This window comes from Schistocerca americana, chromosome 5, assembly GCF_021461395.2.
Source record: "Schistocerca americana isolate TAMUIC-IGC-003095 chromosome 5, iqSchAmer2.1, whole genome shotgun sequence".
NCBI lineage: Eukaryota > Metazoa > Arthropoda > Insecta > Orthoptera > Acrididae > Schistocerca > Schistocerca americana.
In genome coordinates this window covers 208,013,317-208,032,641 of record NC_060123.1, presented here as the reverse complement: position 1 = coordinate 208,032,641, position 19,325 = coordinate 208,013,317, and the positions used below count along the sequence as shown (strand labels likewise).

At 43.7% G+C, this 19,325-nt stretch overlaps 1 protein-coding gene across 1 annotated transcript in view; it reads left to right on the top strand.

Annotated features, from left to right (window-relative positions):
- Positions 1–19,325, top strand: part of LOC124616267 — a 131,026-nt gene that overhangs the window by 96,827 nt on the left and 14,874 nt on the right. Inside the window, exon 7 of the mRNA XM_047144570.1 lies at positions 9,759–9,993. Coding sequence (XP_047000526.1) covers positions 9,759–9,993 — 235 coding nt within the window. The remainder of the gene's footprint in view (positions 1–9,758; positions 9,994–19,325) is intronic.

Sequence of the window (19,325 nt, the reverse complement as noted above, 5' to 3'; positions counted from 1 at the left end):
ACCATACTTGATTGCTCCCCAGTTTGAGAAATCACCAGTTTTTTTGCTTATTACGTGAACTGGTTATTTCAACTTCCTGCACTCTCCCAGTTAGGTATGATTTAAACCAGCACTGTCCCATTCATACCACAGTACGTGAGCTTATCTAGAAGTATTCGATGATTTACACAATCAAAAGCCTTTGATAGGTCTCAAAAAATCCCAGCGGGTGACTTCCGGTTACTCAGAGCATTTAATATTTCATTAGTGAAAGTATATATAGCATTTTCCGTTGAAAAACCCTTCTGGATACCAAACTGACATTTTGTTAAAACTTTATTTTTACAAAGCTGTGAAGCTACTCTACAATACATTACTTTTTCAATAATATTGGAGACCGGCCGGAGTGGCCGAGCGGTTCTAGGCGCTACAGTCTGGAACCGCTCTACCGCTACGGTCGCAGGCTCGAATCCTGCCTCGGGCATGGATGTGTGTGATGTCCTTAGGTTAGTTAGGTTTAAGTAGTTCTAAGTTCTAGGGGACTGATGACCTCAGAAGTTAAGTCCCATAGTGCTCAGAGCCAAGAATTTTGGATATGGCAGTGAGAAGAGAGATTGGGTGGTAGACCTTGACATCAGACGTATCCCCTTTTTCATGCAGTGGTTTAACAATGGCATACTTCAGTCTATCTGCAAAAATACCCTGCTTCAGAGAGCTATTACATATGTGGCTAAGAATCCCACTTATTTCTTGGATACAAGCTTTTATTATCCTGCTGGAAATGCCATAAATTCCACATGAGCTTTTATTCTTGAGAGAGTTTATTACCTTCCTATTTTCAGAAGAAAAGGTGGGTGGAATTTGAATAGCATCAAATGGTGTTGGTTGGCCTCTTCTATTAACTGCCTTGCTTCTTCTAATAAACATTTACATCCTATTTTCTCTACAACATTTAAGAAATGATTATTCAAAATGTTTTCGACTTCCGGCTCGTTGTTTATCAAGCTTCCATTCGCTTTGATGGTGATGCCATCATCCTGTACTCTTGGTTGCTCTGTCTCTCTTGTAATAATATTCCAAATTGTTTTGATTTTGTTATCAGAGGTATTAGTCTCAGACATGATGCACATGCTTCTGGACTTTTTAATAACCTTTCTTAATGTAGCACAGTAGTTTTTATAATATTTGGCTGTTTCTGGGTCATTACTCTTCCTTGTTGTTAGACACAGTTCCCTTTTGTGGTTACAATATATTTTTATTCCTTTAGTAAGCCAAGGATTTTTGCATGGATTCTTATAATTAGATTTAACTACTTTCTTGGGAAAACAGTTTTCAAATTCTCTTACAAGTGTATCATGAAATAAGTTATATTTTAAATTAGCATCAGGTTCCTTGTACACCTCATCCCAGTGTAACTGCTGAAGATTTTCTGTAACATTTCTAATTGTTGAGTCATTAATTGAACGCACAACTTTGGAGAGTAGTTTTGAATTACTGAATGGAGCTATGTCATATACTGTAACTAGCTGAGCATCATGATCAGAAAGGCCATTCTCAACATGACAAGAATTTATGGTTTTTAACCTATCTTGGTCTATAAAAGTGTTATCTATCAATGTGCTGCTGTCCTTTACTGCCCGAGTAGGAAAATTAATGACAGATGTCAAATTGAAAGAACCGAGTAAGACTTCCAGGTCATTCTTCCTATTACACGCTTTAAGTGAGTCAGCATCGAAGCCCCCACACACAATGATTTGCTTTCCCCTATCTGATTGATAGCACAACAAGGCATCCAAGTTTCCCAGGAATAAAATAGCTTTCATCAACATCATCAGCGTTGTGGTCGTCATCATGTACATTTTCGGGTTAGACGTCTTTGCCTATTTCGATACAAGGCTATTGAAAGCTGGTCGCACCATCTTCCTCATGGTCGTCTAATCCTCCTACTTTCGAGTCCACAGTCGTTCGCAAAGGGAGCGGGGGATATTTAAAATATTTCTCGTGGTACATAATCTGAGGTCGTATAAGCTTTTTTGTTTTTAACTGGCCATTTTCTTCCAAAAAGGAGTTGTCCTTGTTCTGTAGCTCAAATTTTCAAACATAAGATATTCAAGTTTTATTTGAAGCAAAAACTTCGTACTGCATACTACCGTCACTGCCTGCAGTATGACTCGAAAACCAGTGAAGAGCATGGAATTTGATGGTAGAATCTTCTGAGTCACCAGACCGCGTCATATTCTTCTCCAAGCTTCTTCAGTGCTTGACGTTTCAAACCCTCTACTGAAATCTTCGATACTTCTTGAGAATTTCACTGGAAGGCTGAACGATGTCGAAGGATAGTGATTGTTTCAGTTATAAAAAGCTATTTTCCCGCGGTTTTTCGGTGATTTGAGTCACTCGATAGAAACCTTCAAGTTATTTTTGGTGGATCATCGTCTTTGCATGAACACTGAAAGTGGATATTGAAAGAGAGATGGAAACCAAAACATTTTTGTTGTTGTGCCGCCTAGATTCTTTCCTGGTCAGTGTTTATGTTACTCGTTCGCAGTGCCTGAGTGTTTACTTTCTTGATAGCAGGGTAGCCACTAAGATGGAAGCCTGTAGCCATTGTCCCGATTGAAATTGCACTTACTCTTCACGAACTGTCATCCTATTATTCTTTCACATTCAGGACAGTACATTAGAGGTATTTACAAATACAAAACAAATCTACAATCAATACATAACACTTTGTGCGTGACAGATTGATTTCGTGGCCCAGAATTTGGCAGTCTTGATTCCTGGATCATTTTCTCAAACCATGTCATACAGCGTGCAGGTTGCAGGAAAACGCCGGGCACACCAAGATGTGTTCAGCATTTTGAAGTTCCCTCCATTCGCAAGTTCGCACCACCGCCTTAAATTTTGTGTCTACCTCGACGCTCCAGTTCGCAGTCTGTTCAGTCTTCCATGTGTGGTAGCGTAGTTGGAAACCAGCAGCTGGCTGTTCCTTTAGGTTTTGTCTGCTACTTCCAGTTGCCTTGTTACGCCACAGTTCTATTCGGCGATGTAATTGCTTCAGCTGTTCAAAACAGGCTCTTTCTCAACTTCAGTCTAGGACGTCATGCCTCGCTCTAAACTTGGGATTCCTTGTATCGTTTTCCTGTTTTCTTTTCAACCTCTGTCGCTGCTCTTTGTCTGATACCCGGGGCTGCCTTGCATATCAGATGGTAGATGTTGTCGACCGAAGTTGGTCGTATGCAGTCACTAATAATGCCTATCTCTTTAAGAGCGGTGTCAACATGTCTGGTGCGTGCGGGGTTTTCCTAGTCTGGTGAAGCATTTTCTGCCGTGAAGAAACATAGAGTTAGAGAAGACTTACGTGAAACATATGGCTGAGCCCCGACTCTCCCATGTGCTGTTAGTGACGTACGTATAGTTTTATTTCGGCTGCAGTCTTTGACCTTCATTTCTCGCAATGGTCTTTGAAAATAAGTGTACGGTCGAGTTTTACTCTGAGGTATGTAGCGGTGCCCAAATATTATTGTTAATTTCCCCTCCAAGGTACTTCCAGTTTCTCCCTGACTTCTCTGATCCCCAAGTGAAACGAACAGACCTTAGTTTTGGATGGGTTAGCCTTTAGGTGATTATTGTCATAGTATTCTACTACGTCTTCAAGGGCTGCGTTCAGTTTAATTTTTACCACCTCGAGCTTTCTTCCTTAGACTGCCACTACTGAGTCGTTGGGATAAAGGAAAATCTTGTGTTTTTTCCGACAGGTTGGTCATTGGTGTAGATATTGTATAGCAACGGTGCCAGCACTCTACCTTGAGGCAAACCGTTTTCTGGATTCTCCAACAGCCCTTCTTGTTGTTCAGCGTGACAAAGAACCGCATGTTTTGTAGTAGGCCTTGGATGAAATGCTTTAATCTGTAATTCTTGGTGATCATACAAATTTTCCTTACGAGTTTGTTATGATTTACTGTGTCACATGCCGATGTTAGTTCCACGAATGCCATACCTGTAATCTTGCCTCTCTTGTATCCGTTCTGTTTACGCCGAGTTAATTTGAGGATCTGGCGACAACATGATTTTTCACGGAAGAAATCCTGCATGGCGTTTAATATGAGCCTAGTCTACATATTCCCACACACTCTTCAAGATCGTTCTTTCCAGCGGTTTGTATAGATGACAGAGAAAAGAGACTGTTTGAAAATTTGGTGTCTGTCGTATCTTTCTGACGTTTCAGAGAGACTACCACTTAAACTTTATGACAGATTTTGGGTACCTGCGGCTTAGAGAGCCAGTGGTTAATTAGATTTAAAATCTACGTTTTACTACCTGGACCGAATCTCTTTATTTGTTCAAGTCAGGTCTTTTAGGCCTGGACCTTGGTTATTCTTCATGCAGCGCATGCGTGCTCATCCCGATAAAGTGAAAGACAAACAATAAAGTCATTTTCGTCAGCTTTTCTGTGTAGCTTTATGCTCTCATATCGTCTTTTGGTTTGTCATTTAGTACCAGATGATGAGTTAATTAGTGAGTCAGTTACATGTCCCATAGATCATTTGAGCGATTCTTTTATCGAAATAACGCGGAACGAGTCAGTTTACAGGGAATGTATATGTGAGCTGTTTGTTCAGGGGTTACATTTAACGTTTCAACGAAAAGTCTGGTACGGTCTTCGCTAAGATCTTTCAAGAGTTTCTATGCTCCATGATCGCTATGTTTCATGTCTAACTGTGTCGACTAGATTTCAACACTTTTCTCTTCTAGAGGCAGATATGGTAGACATCATTTATTCGCCTGCTTGATTTAGTTCTTTAAATATTACTTTTTTGGCTAGGACTAGTTGTTATTACAATATTGTATATAACCTGGTTGCGTTTTTCTTGTTTCTCTTCTACCGCTGAATTGATATTTTGTCTGAAACGTGACCCATTAACTACACTAACCCCGGAAGAAACGCGAGACAATATTTATTTATTCTTATTTATTTGTGACCTTCAGACATAATCCACTAAGCCAGCCACCAGATACATGCTATGTAACATTAAAAGTCATATCCAATCACAAACATCTCATTCATACTCAAACCCGAGAATCGCATGGATTGTTTACATTGACTGTGTACATCACAATTAAATCACGGTGCCTTCAACCGCTAAAAATTTATGTACACTGGTGTGGAGAACATATATATGAAAGTAACTTTCGCATGTTCTGTCACTGCTAGGTAACACAGCTCAATGAAAGTTTTACCATGAACAGAAGAAAATGCTACATTATAATACAGAAGGTACATGAAAGAAATGCGCAATGAAGCAGATAGGAATGAAACTTATATTCAAAGCCAGTAATCATAGTGAAGTCACCGCGATTCATGGTCGTCCCCTGGCAATAGAAAAGGCAGAACATGGTTCTTAATGGGATGTGTACTGCTACAGTATAGTATAGCATAATAGGCAACTGAAAGAAAAACGCAATGAGACGGATAGAAATGAAATTTTCATTCAAAGACATTAACTACACTGGAGTCACCCATTTCATGATGATCTGACATTACAAAAGGTGGGACCTGGTTGTTGATGGGGACTGTGATCCCCACGGACAAATGGTTCAACGCCTAGAACCGCTCGTCCACACCGTCCGGCTCACCACGGACAGCAATGTACTCTGTGCAACTGCTGCCATGCTGCCCACAAGGTCGGCAAGGAGTTCTGTGTGGTTGGGCGTTCCATTCCTCTAGCAGTGCCGTTGACAAATGTTGGATGGTCGTTTGTGCCTGTGGACGTGCTTCAAATACTTTTCGACAACTCATCCCATAAGTGCTCGGTGGAAATTATGTCGACGTAACGGGCAGGCCTGTACATTTGCCGAATATTCTCTCGTTCCAAGAGCTCCCGCACCTGCAGAATTCCGATGCGGTCGCACATTGTCATCCATAAAAATGAAGTCAGGTCCAAATGCGCCTCTGAAAATACGCACATGGCTAAGGAGTACAGTGCCACAATATTGTTGGCTGTATTCAAAGTTTTGGACGTTAGCACGGCCATGCAACATTAAGCCTCCATATACCATAACACCTAGACCGTCAAAATGATTTTGTTCGACAGTGTTCCTGGTACATTATGTGTTTACACCACTCGCCATATGAGGGCACGTCCGGCATGTGATGAGGCGAAGAGAAATGATCTTTTGCTTGTCCGTGTATTATGGTGTGGAGAGGCATAGTTCGCATATTGATCTCCAAGTCTTTGCACACGGAACAATCGTCAGACAACATGACTGTGAGACTGTACTTCTTGCCCATGCGTATCTTTTCAGGAGTGCATTCAGCCTGACTTCAATTTTATGGGTGACAATGCTCTGCCTCATCAAATAGGGCAGGTGCAGGAGCTGTTGGAACGAGAGACGATATTGGGCGAATGGATAAGAATGACCATTCCCCGGACTTGTTTCCCATGAAGCATGCGTGGGATGCGTTGAGGAACTTATTACAGCACCTGTTCGTGCACCAACGACAGTACACAAGTTGTCAACCGCACTGGTGGAAGAATGGATCGCCCTCCCACAAAAACATTTACCAACACTGAAGCCGGCACTGGAGCGTGTAGCAGAACATGCACTGATGTCCGTGGGGATCACACACCCCATCAAGAGCCCTGTCCCGCCTTTTGTAATGTCCAGAGGGATCATAAAACGCTGTGACTTCGGTGTAATTACTGTGTTTGAATAAATGTGTTGTTTCTGTTCATCTCATTGCATGTTTCTTTCAGTTACCTTCTGTAATATACACACATGCTCATGAATTAAAGATAATTGCAGAATGAGGTGCCACACAACATGGCACTACACAAAACTGGCGCTAATAGCATAGGCGCATAGGGAACGCACACGACACAGATCTGTAAATCCATGTTATTGGTGATAAGTTGAGAAAACCGTCCCGAAACATATGTGCTACAATACACCACTGTTTCCTGCGCATGTACCCCGATATCAATATGGGATGTGATCATCATGCACATGTACACACGCCGCACAACGGGTTGGAATACTCTGGATCAGGTGGTATAGCCTCCCATTCTTGTACCAGTGCTTATCGGAGCTCCTGAAGTGTCGTAGCGGTTTGAAGACGTGCAACGGTACGTCGACCGAGAGCATCCCAGAGTTGCTTGATGTGGTTCACGTATGGAGAACAGGCAGGCCACTCTATACGCCTGACATCTTCTGTTTCAAGGTACTCATCCACGATGGCAGCTCGGTGGGGCCGTGCGTTATCATCCATCAGGAGGAAGGTGGGACCCACTGCACCCCTGAAAAGGCAGACGTACTGGTGCAAAATGACGTTCCGATACACCTGAACTGTTACAGTTTCTCTGTCAAAGACACGCAGGGGTGTACGTGCACCAATCATAATCCCACCCCGTACCAGCAAACCACGACCTCCATACAGGTCCCTTTCAAGGACATTAAGGGGTTGGTATCTGCTATCTGGTTCACGCCAGATGAAAATCCAGCTTGAATCACAGTTGAGACTATACGTGGACTCGTCCGTGAAGACAACCTGGGACCACTGTTCCAATGACCGTGTACTGTGTACTTGACACCAGACTTTACAGGCTCTCCTGTGAGAAGGTGTCAGTGGAATGCACCTTCCAGGTCTCCGGGCGAATAAACCATGTCCGTTCAGTCGTTTGTAGACTGTGTCTAGAGACAACTGTTCCAGTGGCTGCGGTAAGGTCCCAAGCAAGGCTACCTGCAGTATTCCGTTTCCGTCTTCGGCCACTGATGGTGAGATATCGGTCTTCTTGTCGTGTTGTACACTGTGGACGTCCCGTACTTTAGCGCCTGGACACGTTTCCTTTCTGCTGGAATCGTTGCCATAATCTTGAGATCACACTTTGTGGCACACGGAGGGCCGGTGCTACGACCTGCCGTGTTTGACCAGCCTCCAGTCGCCCTAGTATTCTACCCCTCATACCTCTTCAATATGTGTTCTTTGAGCCATTTTCAACACTCAATTACCATTAGTACGTCTGAAAACGTCTGCTCACTTGCTCGCTGCACCATACTCTAACGTGCACCAGCACACCTCTGCGTATGTGGACTGCTGCCAATGCCTCCGTGCGACGACCGCAGGTCAAATGCACCGCATGGTCATACCCCGAGGTGATTTAAACCCGCAAACCGCCCACCAGATCGTTGTTTCACCATGTATCCGCATTATCCTTAATTTTAAAAATGTGTGTGAAATCTTATGGGACTTAACTGCTGAGGTCATTAGTCTGTAAGCTTACACACTACTTAACCTAAATTATCCTAAGGACAAACACACACACCCACGCCCGAGGGAGGACTCGAACCTCCGCCGGGACTAGCCGCACAGTCCATGACAGCAGCGCCTAAGACCGCTCAGCTAATCCCGCGCGGCTATCCTTAATTTATGAGCATGAGTGTACGAGGTGCATTCAAGTTCTAAGGCCTCCGATTTTTTTTCTAATTAACTACTCACCCGAAATCGATGAAACTGGCGTTACTTCTCGACGTAATCGCCCTGCAGACGTACACATTTTTCACAACGCTGACGCCATGATTCCATGGCAGCGGCGAAGGCTTCTTTAGGAGTCTGTTTTGACCACTGGAAAATCGCAGAGGCAATAGCAGCACGGCTGGTGAATGTGCGGCCCTGGAGAGTGTCTTTCATTGTTGGAAAAAGCCAAAAGTCACTAGGAGCCAGGTCAGGTGAGTAGGGAGCATGAGGAATCACTTCAAAGTTGTTATCACGAAGAAACTCTTGCATAACGTTAGCTCGATGTGCGGGTGCGTTGTCTTGGTGAAACAGCGCACACGCAGCCCTTCCCGGACGTTTTTGTTGCAGTGCAGGAAGGAATTTGTTCTTCAAAACATTTTCGTAGGATGCACCTGTTACCATAGTGCCCTTTGGAACGCAATAGGTAAGGATTACGCCCTCGCTGTCCCAGAACATGGACACCATCATTTTTTCAGCACTGGCGGTTACCCGAAATTTTTTTGGTGGCGGTGAATCTGTGTGCTTCCATTGAGCTGACTGGCGCTTTGTTTCTGGATTGAAAAATGGCATCCACGTCTCATCCATTGTCACAACCGACGAAAAGAAAGTCCCATTCATGCTGTCGTTGTGCGTCAACATTGCTTGGCAACATGCCACACGGGCAGCCATGTGGTCGTCCGTCAGCATTCGTGGCACCCACCTGGATGACACTTTTCGCATTTTCAGGTCGTCATGCAGGATTGTGTGCACACAACCCACAGAAATGCCATCTCTGGAGGCGATCTGTTCAACAGTCATTCGGCGATCCCCCAAAACAATTCTCTCCACTTTCTCGATCATGTCGTCAGACCGGCTTGTGCGAGCCGGAGGTTGTTTCGGTTTGTTGTCACACGACGTTCTGCCTTCATTAAACAGTTGCACCCACGAACGCAGTTTCGACACATCCATAACTCCATCACCACATGTCTCCTTCAACTGTCGACGAATTTCAATTGGTTTCACACCAAGCAAATTCAGAAAACAAATGATTGCACGCTGTTCAAGTAAGGAAAACGTCGCCATTTTAAGTATTTAAAACAGTTCTCATTCTCGCCGCTGGCGGTAAAACTCCATCTGCCGTACGGTGCTGCCATCTCTGGGACGTATTGACAATGAACGCGGCCTCATTTTAAAACAATGCGCATGTTTCTATCTCTATCCAGTCCGGAGAAAAAAAATCGGAGGCCTTAGAACTTGAATGCACCTTTACATGTATCGTTCGCAGGCCCCGCCGCCGGCCGCCATCGAGTTCCTGACGAAGATCCGCGAGGTGATGGCCATAGCGAAGCACAAGATGGTGGCGAAGCGCTTCTCGCCCAGCCTGTCGGGCATCCCCGAGGAGGAGGCGGCGTACGGCGGCGGCGGCGCCCAGCTGGCGCCTGGAGCTGAGCAGGCGCAGTCCGCCTCCTCCTGGCCGCCCCCCGGCTTCAGCCTCAAGCGCGAGAACAGCCGCCGCAGGGGTGAGTGCATATTCCACTGTGACACCGCAACCTCGACTCTTTGAGAAACAAATAAGCACTTTGGGCAGAAAATTAGTCATCTCCAGTGGACATCACGCTAGTACCGTGTAACATCGCCTATATCCTTGCTAATGGCTTCTCCCTGTGCCGAGAAAGAGGAATGTTGTAGGCATCCTTTAGACGAATTTCAAACTTACGCTTTGGTATGGGAGACAATTTACGCTATTTCGAGAAAGTGGTGTTTAATTGTACTCCGCAGTGTACTTACCTGTTGGAAAGTTAATTTACAATACAGCCGTTTGACGAAAGGGGAGGCGAAGGAGAGTGGGGAACATGAAGGAGTACAAGACAGAAATAACAAGGAGAAGTGTTCTTCACTATAGATCATGTCAATATTTCACGCAAAACTCTCTGGTTTGTATACTAGTGTCTCACTTTTCTTTTGCATAGCTTCCTTTCACTTACTGTTTATTTAACTTCGAAACAGTCTTCACATCTCATTCATTACAATATTACATTTTCTTCTTGGATTGTAAACTATAGTGTTTCTTTAGTTTTCCGTGGACTTTTCACTTCCCTTCATCACTCTATTTTAGTTAATTATTTATTTTTTATTATTGTGTACAATTTCGACACATACCACCTGGAATCCTATGTAGATCATATTTTCACACAGTTACAGAAGCTTATATAGAACTGTTATTAACATTCACACTACTGGCCATTTAAAATTGCTATACCAAGAAGAAATGCAAATGATAAACGGGTATTCATTGCACAAATATATTATACTACAACTGACATGTGATTACATTTTCACGCAATTTGGGTGCATAGATCCTGAGAAATCAGTACCCAGAACAACCACCTCTGGCCGTAATAACGGCCTTGATACGCCTGGGCATTGAGTCAAACAGAGCTTGGATGGCGTGTACAGGTACAGCTGCCCATGCAGCTTCAACACGATACCACAGTTCATCAAGAGTAGTGACTGGTGTATTGTGACGAGCCAGTTGCTCGGCCACCATTGACTAGACGTTTTCAGTTGGTGAGAGATCTGGAGAATGTGCTGGCCAGGGCAACAGTTGAACATTTTCCGTATCCAGAAAGGCCCGTACAGGACCTGCAACATGCAGTCGTGCATTATCCTGCTGAAATGTAGGGTTTCGGAGGAATGGAATGAAGGGTAGAGCCACGGTTCGTAACACATCTGAAATGTAATGTCCACTGTTCAAAGTGCCATCAACGCGAACAAGAGGTGACCGAGACTCGTAACCAATGGTACACCATACCATCACGCTGGGTGATACGCCAGTATGGCGATGACGAACACACGCTTCCAATGTGCGTTCACCGTGATGTCGCCAAACACGGATGCGACCATCATGATGCAGTAAACAGAACCTGGATTCATCGGAAAAAATGACGTTTTGCCATTCGTGCTCCCAGGTTCGTCGCTGAGTACACCATCGCAGGCGCTCCTGTCTGCGATGCAGCGTCAAGGGTAACCGCAGCCATGGTCTCCGAGCTGATAGTCCATGCTGCTGCAAACGTCGTCGAACTGTTCGTGCAGATGGTTGTTGTCTTCCAAACATCCCCATCTCAACAGCGATCGAGACGTGGCTCCACGATCCTTTACAGCCATGCGGATAAGATGCCTGTCATCTCGACTGCTAGTGATACGAGGTCGTTGGGATCCAGCACGGCGTTCCGTATTACCCTCTTGAACCCACCGATTCCATATTCTGATAACAGTCATTGAATCTCGACCAACGCGATCAGCAATGTCGCGATACGACAAACCGCAATCGCGATAGGCTACAATCCGATCTTTATCAAAGTCGAGAACGTGATTGTACGAATTTCTCCTCCTTACACGAGTCATCACACCAACGTTTCACCAGGCAACGCTGGTCAACTGGTGTTTGTGTATGAGAAATCGGCTGGAAGCTTTCCTCATGTCAGCACGTTGTAGGTGTCGCCAGCGGCTCCAACCTTGTGTGAATGCTCCGAAAAGCTAATCATTTGCATATCACAGCATCTTCTTCTTGTCGTTTAAATTTCGCGTCTATAGCACGTCATCTTCGTGGTGTAGCAATTTTAATGGCCAGTAGTGCAACTTCGAAACAATCTTCATATCTCATTCATTACTATATTACATTTTCTTCTTGGATAGTAAGCTATAGCGTTTCTTTAGTTTTCCATGGATTTTTCACTTCGATTTATCACTCTGTTTCGGTTAGTTACTTACTGTTTATTATTGTGTGCAATTTCGACATCTGCCACCTGGAATCCAATGTAGGTCTTATTTTCACACACGTACAGAAGGTTGTATAAAACTGTTGTTAACATTTACTTCAAGACTTGTAATTTAAAAATTTTCAGTTATTACTGAAGGAAATTGAAAATTTATAAAATATTAAATTAAAAAGGAAAACACCCAAAGGCTTCAAACCATGATACTACACTTGTTAATCATCTATACTACCATCATAGCAGATGTCTTACCGGCAGTTCCTAATCTTAACCACCGGGGAACAACAGGGTGAAGGAAAGTATATTCTTCAGGAAGCCCATGATGTAAATTCTTCATCAATAAGCTATGCTACCGTTACTTATTTGTTTGCGAGTGAGTCCCCGATTGCTGGGGACGGCATACTAAGGCTCTAGAACCCTAGTTCTACAGAATCCATAGCATCCCAAAACAATCCTGAACCCAATGCGCGTCAGCCCTGAGATGGGGACACAACTGAGCTATTGCTGTTGTCCGCAGCACCAATGTAGTTAACCAATGGAACCAACGGATTCACCAACCCAACCCGCGCAGCCAGCTCCCCCCGGAGTTCCACATAAGTCACCTACAGCCTCCCATTCATTACGCCGATTCTGCCATAGCTGCCACGTTGTTGGTAGCACATCAGCTGCTTTTAGTCATCCTCTGTACATAAATTAATTTCAGTTTCGGTAAATCCTCGGTAACATTCACTCACTCACAGCATTCACTTCACCATTATCACTCACAATTTGCTGTCTCTTAGACTAAATATTTTCTTAAGTTCCCCCCCAGACAACGTATTTGCTACCTCGTTCCCTAGATGCCATTACTCGTAATTTCTAACAGTCACTTAGTGTAGCAATGCCAGTTATTTTAATCAGTAAATCTTCGTAAGCTGTCCAATCCAGTACAGTCCGGTGTGGTGTACGAATGTCACCGCATGCACACATTTCTGCCGGACGTTTCTTTTTCCTGAGTAAATATTCAGTATACGGTCTATGGCGTGTCACGCGTCAAAATGGATTTGCATGCCTCACAATGATTCTCTCCGTGATGTGTGGAAATGTGTCATAAACCCGACGACCAGTTATAGAATTGTCCCTCTCTCTTTGGCCACTCTCGAGCATTGAACAATTTTAGTTCTTGTTCGTTCGTTATTTCCTGGGGAAGATTCCGTTTGTGAAGGCAGTAGAGAGACCCTCTGCATCTGACAGCAGTCTCCAACGGGCACAGGGCTAGTGTTGTATCCAGAATCTACGAAGTAGCTTAACACATCACACATCTACAGAATGAATAAAATATTAACAAATTTATTTATACTGTGTACAAGCGGAAAGATTACTTATAAATATCCTGGAGTACTACGAGTCCTTCAGCGGTGCTGTGATAGATCAGTTTCTGAATTGTCCTTTATACAAACTGATTTAATTTCTCGCTGCTATAAGATATACTCACTGCCTAGCTGTTAAGATTAGAAACATGTATCAGTGTGTTCTCACTGCAAGTTTTCCCAGATATGGATCATGAACTCAGAGTGCGGCTTCTTAAAAGGTTTTGATGACAAAACAACTGAATCGACTTTCTCGGTAGCTGTGCAGCTAGCGCTTTGGACCATTAAGAGAAGAGGCTCGGATTCGACACCCGGCCGGGTCGGAGATTTTCTCCGCTCGGAGGCTAGGTGTTGCGTTGTCCTTCCTTTTGTATCGTCATAGCTGACAGTGCTGTTAAGATGGATGAATGCGCACGGTCCGAAATCCAATAAACTGAAAAAAAATCAATTAAATGCAACACGGAGGCGTGAGTGGAGCGTATTGCGCCCTGTGCGGTCGCGAAGACACCATCAACGCTGCAGCTGGTACGAGCAACACTGCCTCCACAGGTGTGGCTCAGCAGTACTCCCTTCTGTGTTCGCTGTAAGATCGACTGTTATCGACTGTATGCCCGAACTGACTTCTCGATAACGTCCCAGAAATATTCGACCATTTCAGGTGATCTGGATGTCTAAATAATTCGCTTGAATTGTCCAGAATGTTCTTCAAATTAGTCGCGAAAGATTGTGGCCCGGTGAAACGGCACATTGTCATCCATAAAAATTCCAGCATCATTTAGAACAAAGTCCGTGAATGGCTGCAAATGATCTCACACTCCCAATCAACGATCGGCTTATTTCGACCACAGGACCCAGTTCATACCATGTAAACACAGCCCACACCATTATGGAGCGATTAACAGCTTACACAGTGCCTTGTTGAAAACTTTTGTCCATGTTTTCGGGAGGTCTGGGCCACACTCGAACACTACCATCTACTCATACCAACTGACATCGGAACTTTTCTGATGGGGCCATAGTTTTCCAGTCATCCAGGGTCCAACCGATACGGTCACAGCCCCAAGAGAGGTGCTGCAGCGATTTTGTGCTGTTAGCAATGGTTGCTTCTATAACACGTTAACGCCAAATTTCGACGCACTGCCCTAACTGATATGTTCATCGTACGTCCCAAGTTGATTTCTGCGAATATTTCGCGCATTGTTGCTTGTCTGTTAGCACCGTCAACTGTACGCAAATGCAGCTGCTCTCGGTCTTTAAGTGAAGGTGTAGGCCACTGCGTTAGCGAGAGGTAAAGCCTGAAATCTGGTATTCACTCAACACTGTGGATCTCGGAGTATTGAATTTTCTAAAGATTTCTGCAATGGGATGTCCACACGTCTAGCTCTAACTACGAAGGTCGTTTCTAAAGTAATACCTCCTATTTTTATTCATGGAAACTACAAGAGATACATATATCACAACAGCACAGCTATATAGAGCAATATTTCAGCTACAGAATTTCATTTTTCCACATTTTCACCACTGTTCTTTATGCACTTTTGCCAATAACGAACCAGAGACTGCATGCCACGCTTGTAAAATAGGAACCAGTTGAGGCTAACCACTTCCTTGCAGCTTTGACAACAGCAAGTGGGTCTTTAAAATGTTCGCCACGTAGTCCATATTTCAGAGGCCCAAAGAACCACACCCAGGCTATTCCAGAAGAGCATGCACATCACTTTGCCTGCAGGCGGCTGTGTCTTGGACTTCGTTGACGGAGAGTTCGCATGTCACCTTTCCATGGACTGTCTTTTGGATTCCGGCTCGTAGTGGTGACACTACGTCCCATCTCCGATGACGATGCTGTTCAGAAAATTATCACCCTCAGCTTCATTTTGGTCCAGTAGGTCCCGACAATATTTCCATTCGATGAGTATAATTGGGACCCGTCTCGCACAGATTTTGCGATAACCGACATGTTCTAACATTGTTTGCAAGACATTGACAGCCGACATTCAGCTTTGCACACAATTATCTGGTCGTTATCCGCCGATCAGCACGGATGAGTTGCTCAAGACGCTCTTCATTGCGAGGGATGACAGCTGTGCAGGGTCTACCGTGCCATGGCTTGTCATGCACATCCTTTTCACAATCCTGAAAATATCGTACCCATCGACTCGCTTTGCTCACATCCGTTGCATCGTCTCCATAGACCTTAAGCAAGCGGCGACGGATTTCAATCGGTGAAATTTCTTCAACAGTGAGGAGTTCAGTCATAAATCGCAGTTTTATACGCGAATCCATATCAGACTCTATTTTGGAACACTCCGCTGCTGGCGCCAACTACAACAAACAACGGAACCAGTTGAAAATGAAAGAGGAAAGTGCAAGCATTAGCACTACACCAATGACATCCAAAGTCAACACAAAGAAATAGGAGGCATTATTTTCGGAACGACCCTCGTACCGTTCCATGTTCAAAGTCTGTTAAATCCCGTCCTGCCCCCAAAACCACGTCGGAAATCGTTTCACATGAACCAAGTTGGTATAAGTGACAGTCCCGCCAATGAACTGCCCATTTGTACCTTGTGTATGCGACACTTCCGCCATCTGCATATGTGCATATCGCTGTCCCACGATTTTCTTACCTCACTGTGTTATGGGATTAGTATGAGGGGATTCGTCCGACCAGTAGACGTGCGTTAGAATTCCGGAATCTTCTCAAACCAGGAATGTACGCGGTCGTTCTCAACTTCGTAGATGGGTGTACCGATAGTATACTCTTCATGAAGCTGTAGAAGAAAGAAGTACATCTTGTCATTTGCAAATACCGAAATAAAGGCTGAACCGGAAAGAATTTTACTTGCAAGAAGTAAAAGAGTGCTTGCCTGTAGAAACACACAACTTGGCGCCTCTGGTAATAGTTTACCAATCTCACAAATATCAAAGTTAACACAAGCTATGATGTAACTCTACACAAGTCTGTATAATTTTTTCTTCAGCATCGAAAAATTTTTAAAATCGTAATAAATTAAATGCTTTGGATAATCAGATTGAAACCCAGTTCTAAGCAAAGAAGGGAAAGCAGAAAAGTGGAAGAAGTACATAGAGTGTCTATACAAGGGCGATGTACTTCAGGGCAATATTATGGAAATGGAAGAGGATGTAGATGAAGATGAAATTGGAGATATGATACTGCGTGAAGAGTTTGACAGAGCACTGAAAGACCTAAGTCGTAACAAGGCGCCGGGAGTACACAACATTCCATTAGAACTATTGACAGCCTTGGGAGAGCCAGTCCTGACAAACCGCTACCATCTGTTGAGAAAAATGTATGAGACAGGCGAAACACCCTCAGACTTCAAGAAGAATATAATAATTCCAGTCCCAAAGAAAGCAGGTGTTGACAGATGTGAAAATTACCGAACTATCAGTTTAATAAGTCACGGCTGCAAAATACTAACGCGAATTGTTTACTGACGAATGGAAAAACTGGTAGAAGCTGACCTCGGGGAAGATCTGTTTTGATTCTGTAGAAATATTGGAACACGTGAGGCAATACTGACCCTACGACTTATCTTAGAAACTAAATTAAGAAAAGGCAAACCTACGTTTATAGCATTTGTAGACTTAGAGAAAGCTTTTGACAATGTTGACTGGAATACTCTCTTTCAAATTCTAAAGGTGGCAGGGGTAAAATACAGGGAGCGAAAGGCTATTTACAATTTGTACAGAAACCAGATGGCAGTTGTAACAGTCGAAGGGCACGAAAGAGAAGCAGTGGTTGGGAAGGTTGTGAGACAGGGTTGTAGCCTCTCCCCAATGTTATTCAATCTGTATACTGAACAAGCAGTAAAGGAAATAAAAGAAAAGTTCGGAGTAGGTATTAAAACCCATGGAGAAGAAATAAAAACTTTGAGGTTCGTCGATGACATTGTAATTCTGTCAGAGACAGCGAAGGACTTGGAAGAGAAGTTGAACGGAATGGACAGTGTCTTGAAAGGGGGTTATAAGATGAACATCAACAAAAGCAAAACGAGGATAACGGAATGTAGTCGAATTAATTCGGGTGATGCTGGGGTAATTAGATTAGGAAATGAGACACTTAAAGTAATAAAGGAGTTTTGCTATTTGGGGAGCAAAATAACTGATGATGCTCGAAGTAGGGAGGATATAAAATGTAGACTGACAATGGCAAGGAAAGCGTTTCTGAAGAAGAGAAATTTGTTAACATCGAGTATAGATTTAAGTGTCAGGAAAGCGTTTCTGAAAGTATTTGTGTGGAGTGTAGCCATGTATGGAAGTGAAACATGAACGATAAATAGTTTGGACAAGAAAAGAATAGAAGCTTTCGAAATGTGGTGCTACAAAAGAATGGTGAAGATTAGATGGGTCGATCACATAACTAATGAGGAGGTATTGAATAGAATTGGGGAGAAGAGGAGTTTGCGGCACAACTTGAATACAAGATGGGATCGCTTGGTAGGACATGTTCTAAGGCATCAAGGAATCATCACTTTAGTATTGGAGGGCAGCGTGGAGGGTAAAAATCGTAGAGGGAGACCAAGAGATGAATACACTAAGCAGATTCAGAAGGACGTAGGCTGCAGTACGTACTGGGAGATGCACAGAACGGAGTAGCATGGAGAGCTGCATCAAACCAGTCTCAGAACTGAAGACCACAACCAATCAATTTAATATGAGGTGTTGTCTGGTGTTACTTTAGCCATACAATCAAATCCTAACAAATCAGTCTAGGTTTAAGGGCTTGATCAAATAAGATTTTGACGAAAAGCACTGAGGCCGAGATTCCTCTGCAAATGGCCGCTAAATAATCCTACATATATGAGAATCCGACACTGTCTTTCTACAGCTTTCAGCCCACCAATGGAAACCTAAAGAAATGCCAAAAGAGAGATCGAAACGTTCGCCACTGATAGAGTTTAAAGAGGAATATGTTGCGGAGTAACGACTGAGACGATTTGACCGCCAATGACTAGGGCTATGATAGTCTATAGACTTACCCCGTCAGTCCAAAAAAGGGACTGAATTAATCACAAGTAGACAAAAGTTAGATGGTTTAAGATGGTTGTTTTGATGCTGAAGGTGTTCTAACTAGTAACCACTCTCCTCCACTTGAGTAAAATGCACAGAGTGTTTATACATGTGAAACTGTCAGAAAAGCTCTCCTTTGTGGCTGTTCAGTTAGCGCATCACGTTCGTTGGAGTATCGGTTATGTCGTCAAAGCGTTAACCCTTTATGGAAATATCTTTAGGTTATCGCTTTTAGTATGTTCGTATTGATAACACCATGTCTCGTCACCGGTGACATTTTTTCCAGAAAAGAGTTGTCCGCCTTTTGCATTTCAATCAAATCTCGTCAGGCGTCCACGCATCGGTGTTCTTGTTCGGAAGTCAAAAGTGTACAAGACATACTTTTCTCTTTTACAAAACACTCTGGAGAATGTCTTGATCAATTGATTTAGATATGTTGCTCCACTGTGATTTGAGACAGGACAACGTACACAGTGCTGCCGCACGTCCATTGCTTAACATTTCCTGGTCGCAGCTGGCTGGTCTAATACACGTCTATTGATTACAGTTCAAGCTACCAACACAGTTACTGCGCTGGTGTCGCTTGTACGCCAGCAGTGAAATCATTTCGGAACATTCTGCACGAACAGTACATAGAAGCATGAATTTTATTGATATATTTTTCTCTACAGATGTCCCAAACAGAGTGTTTGA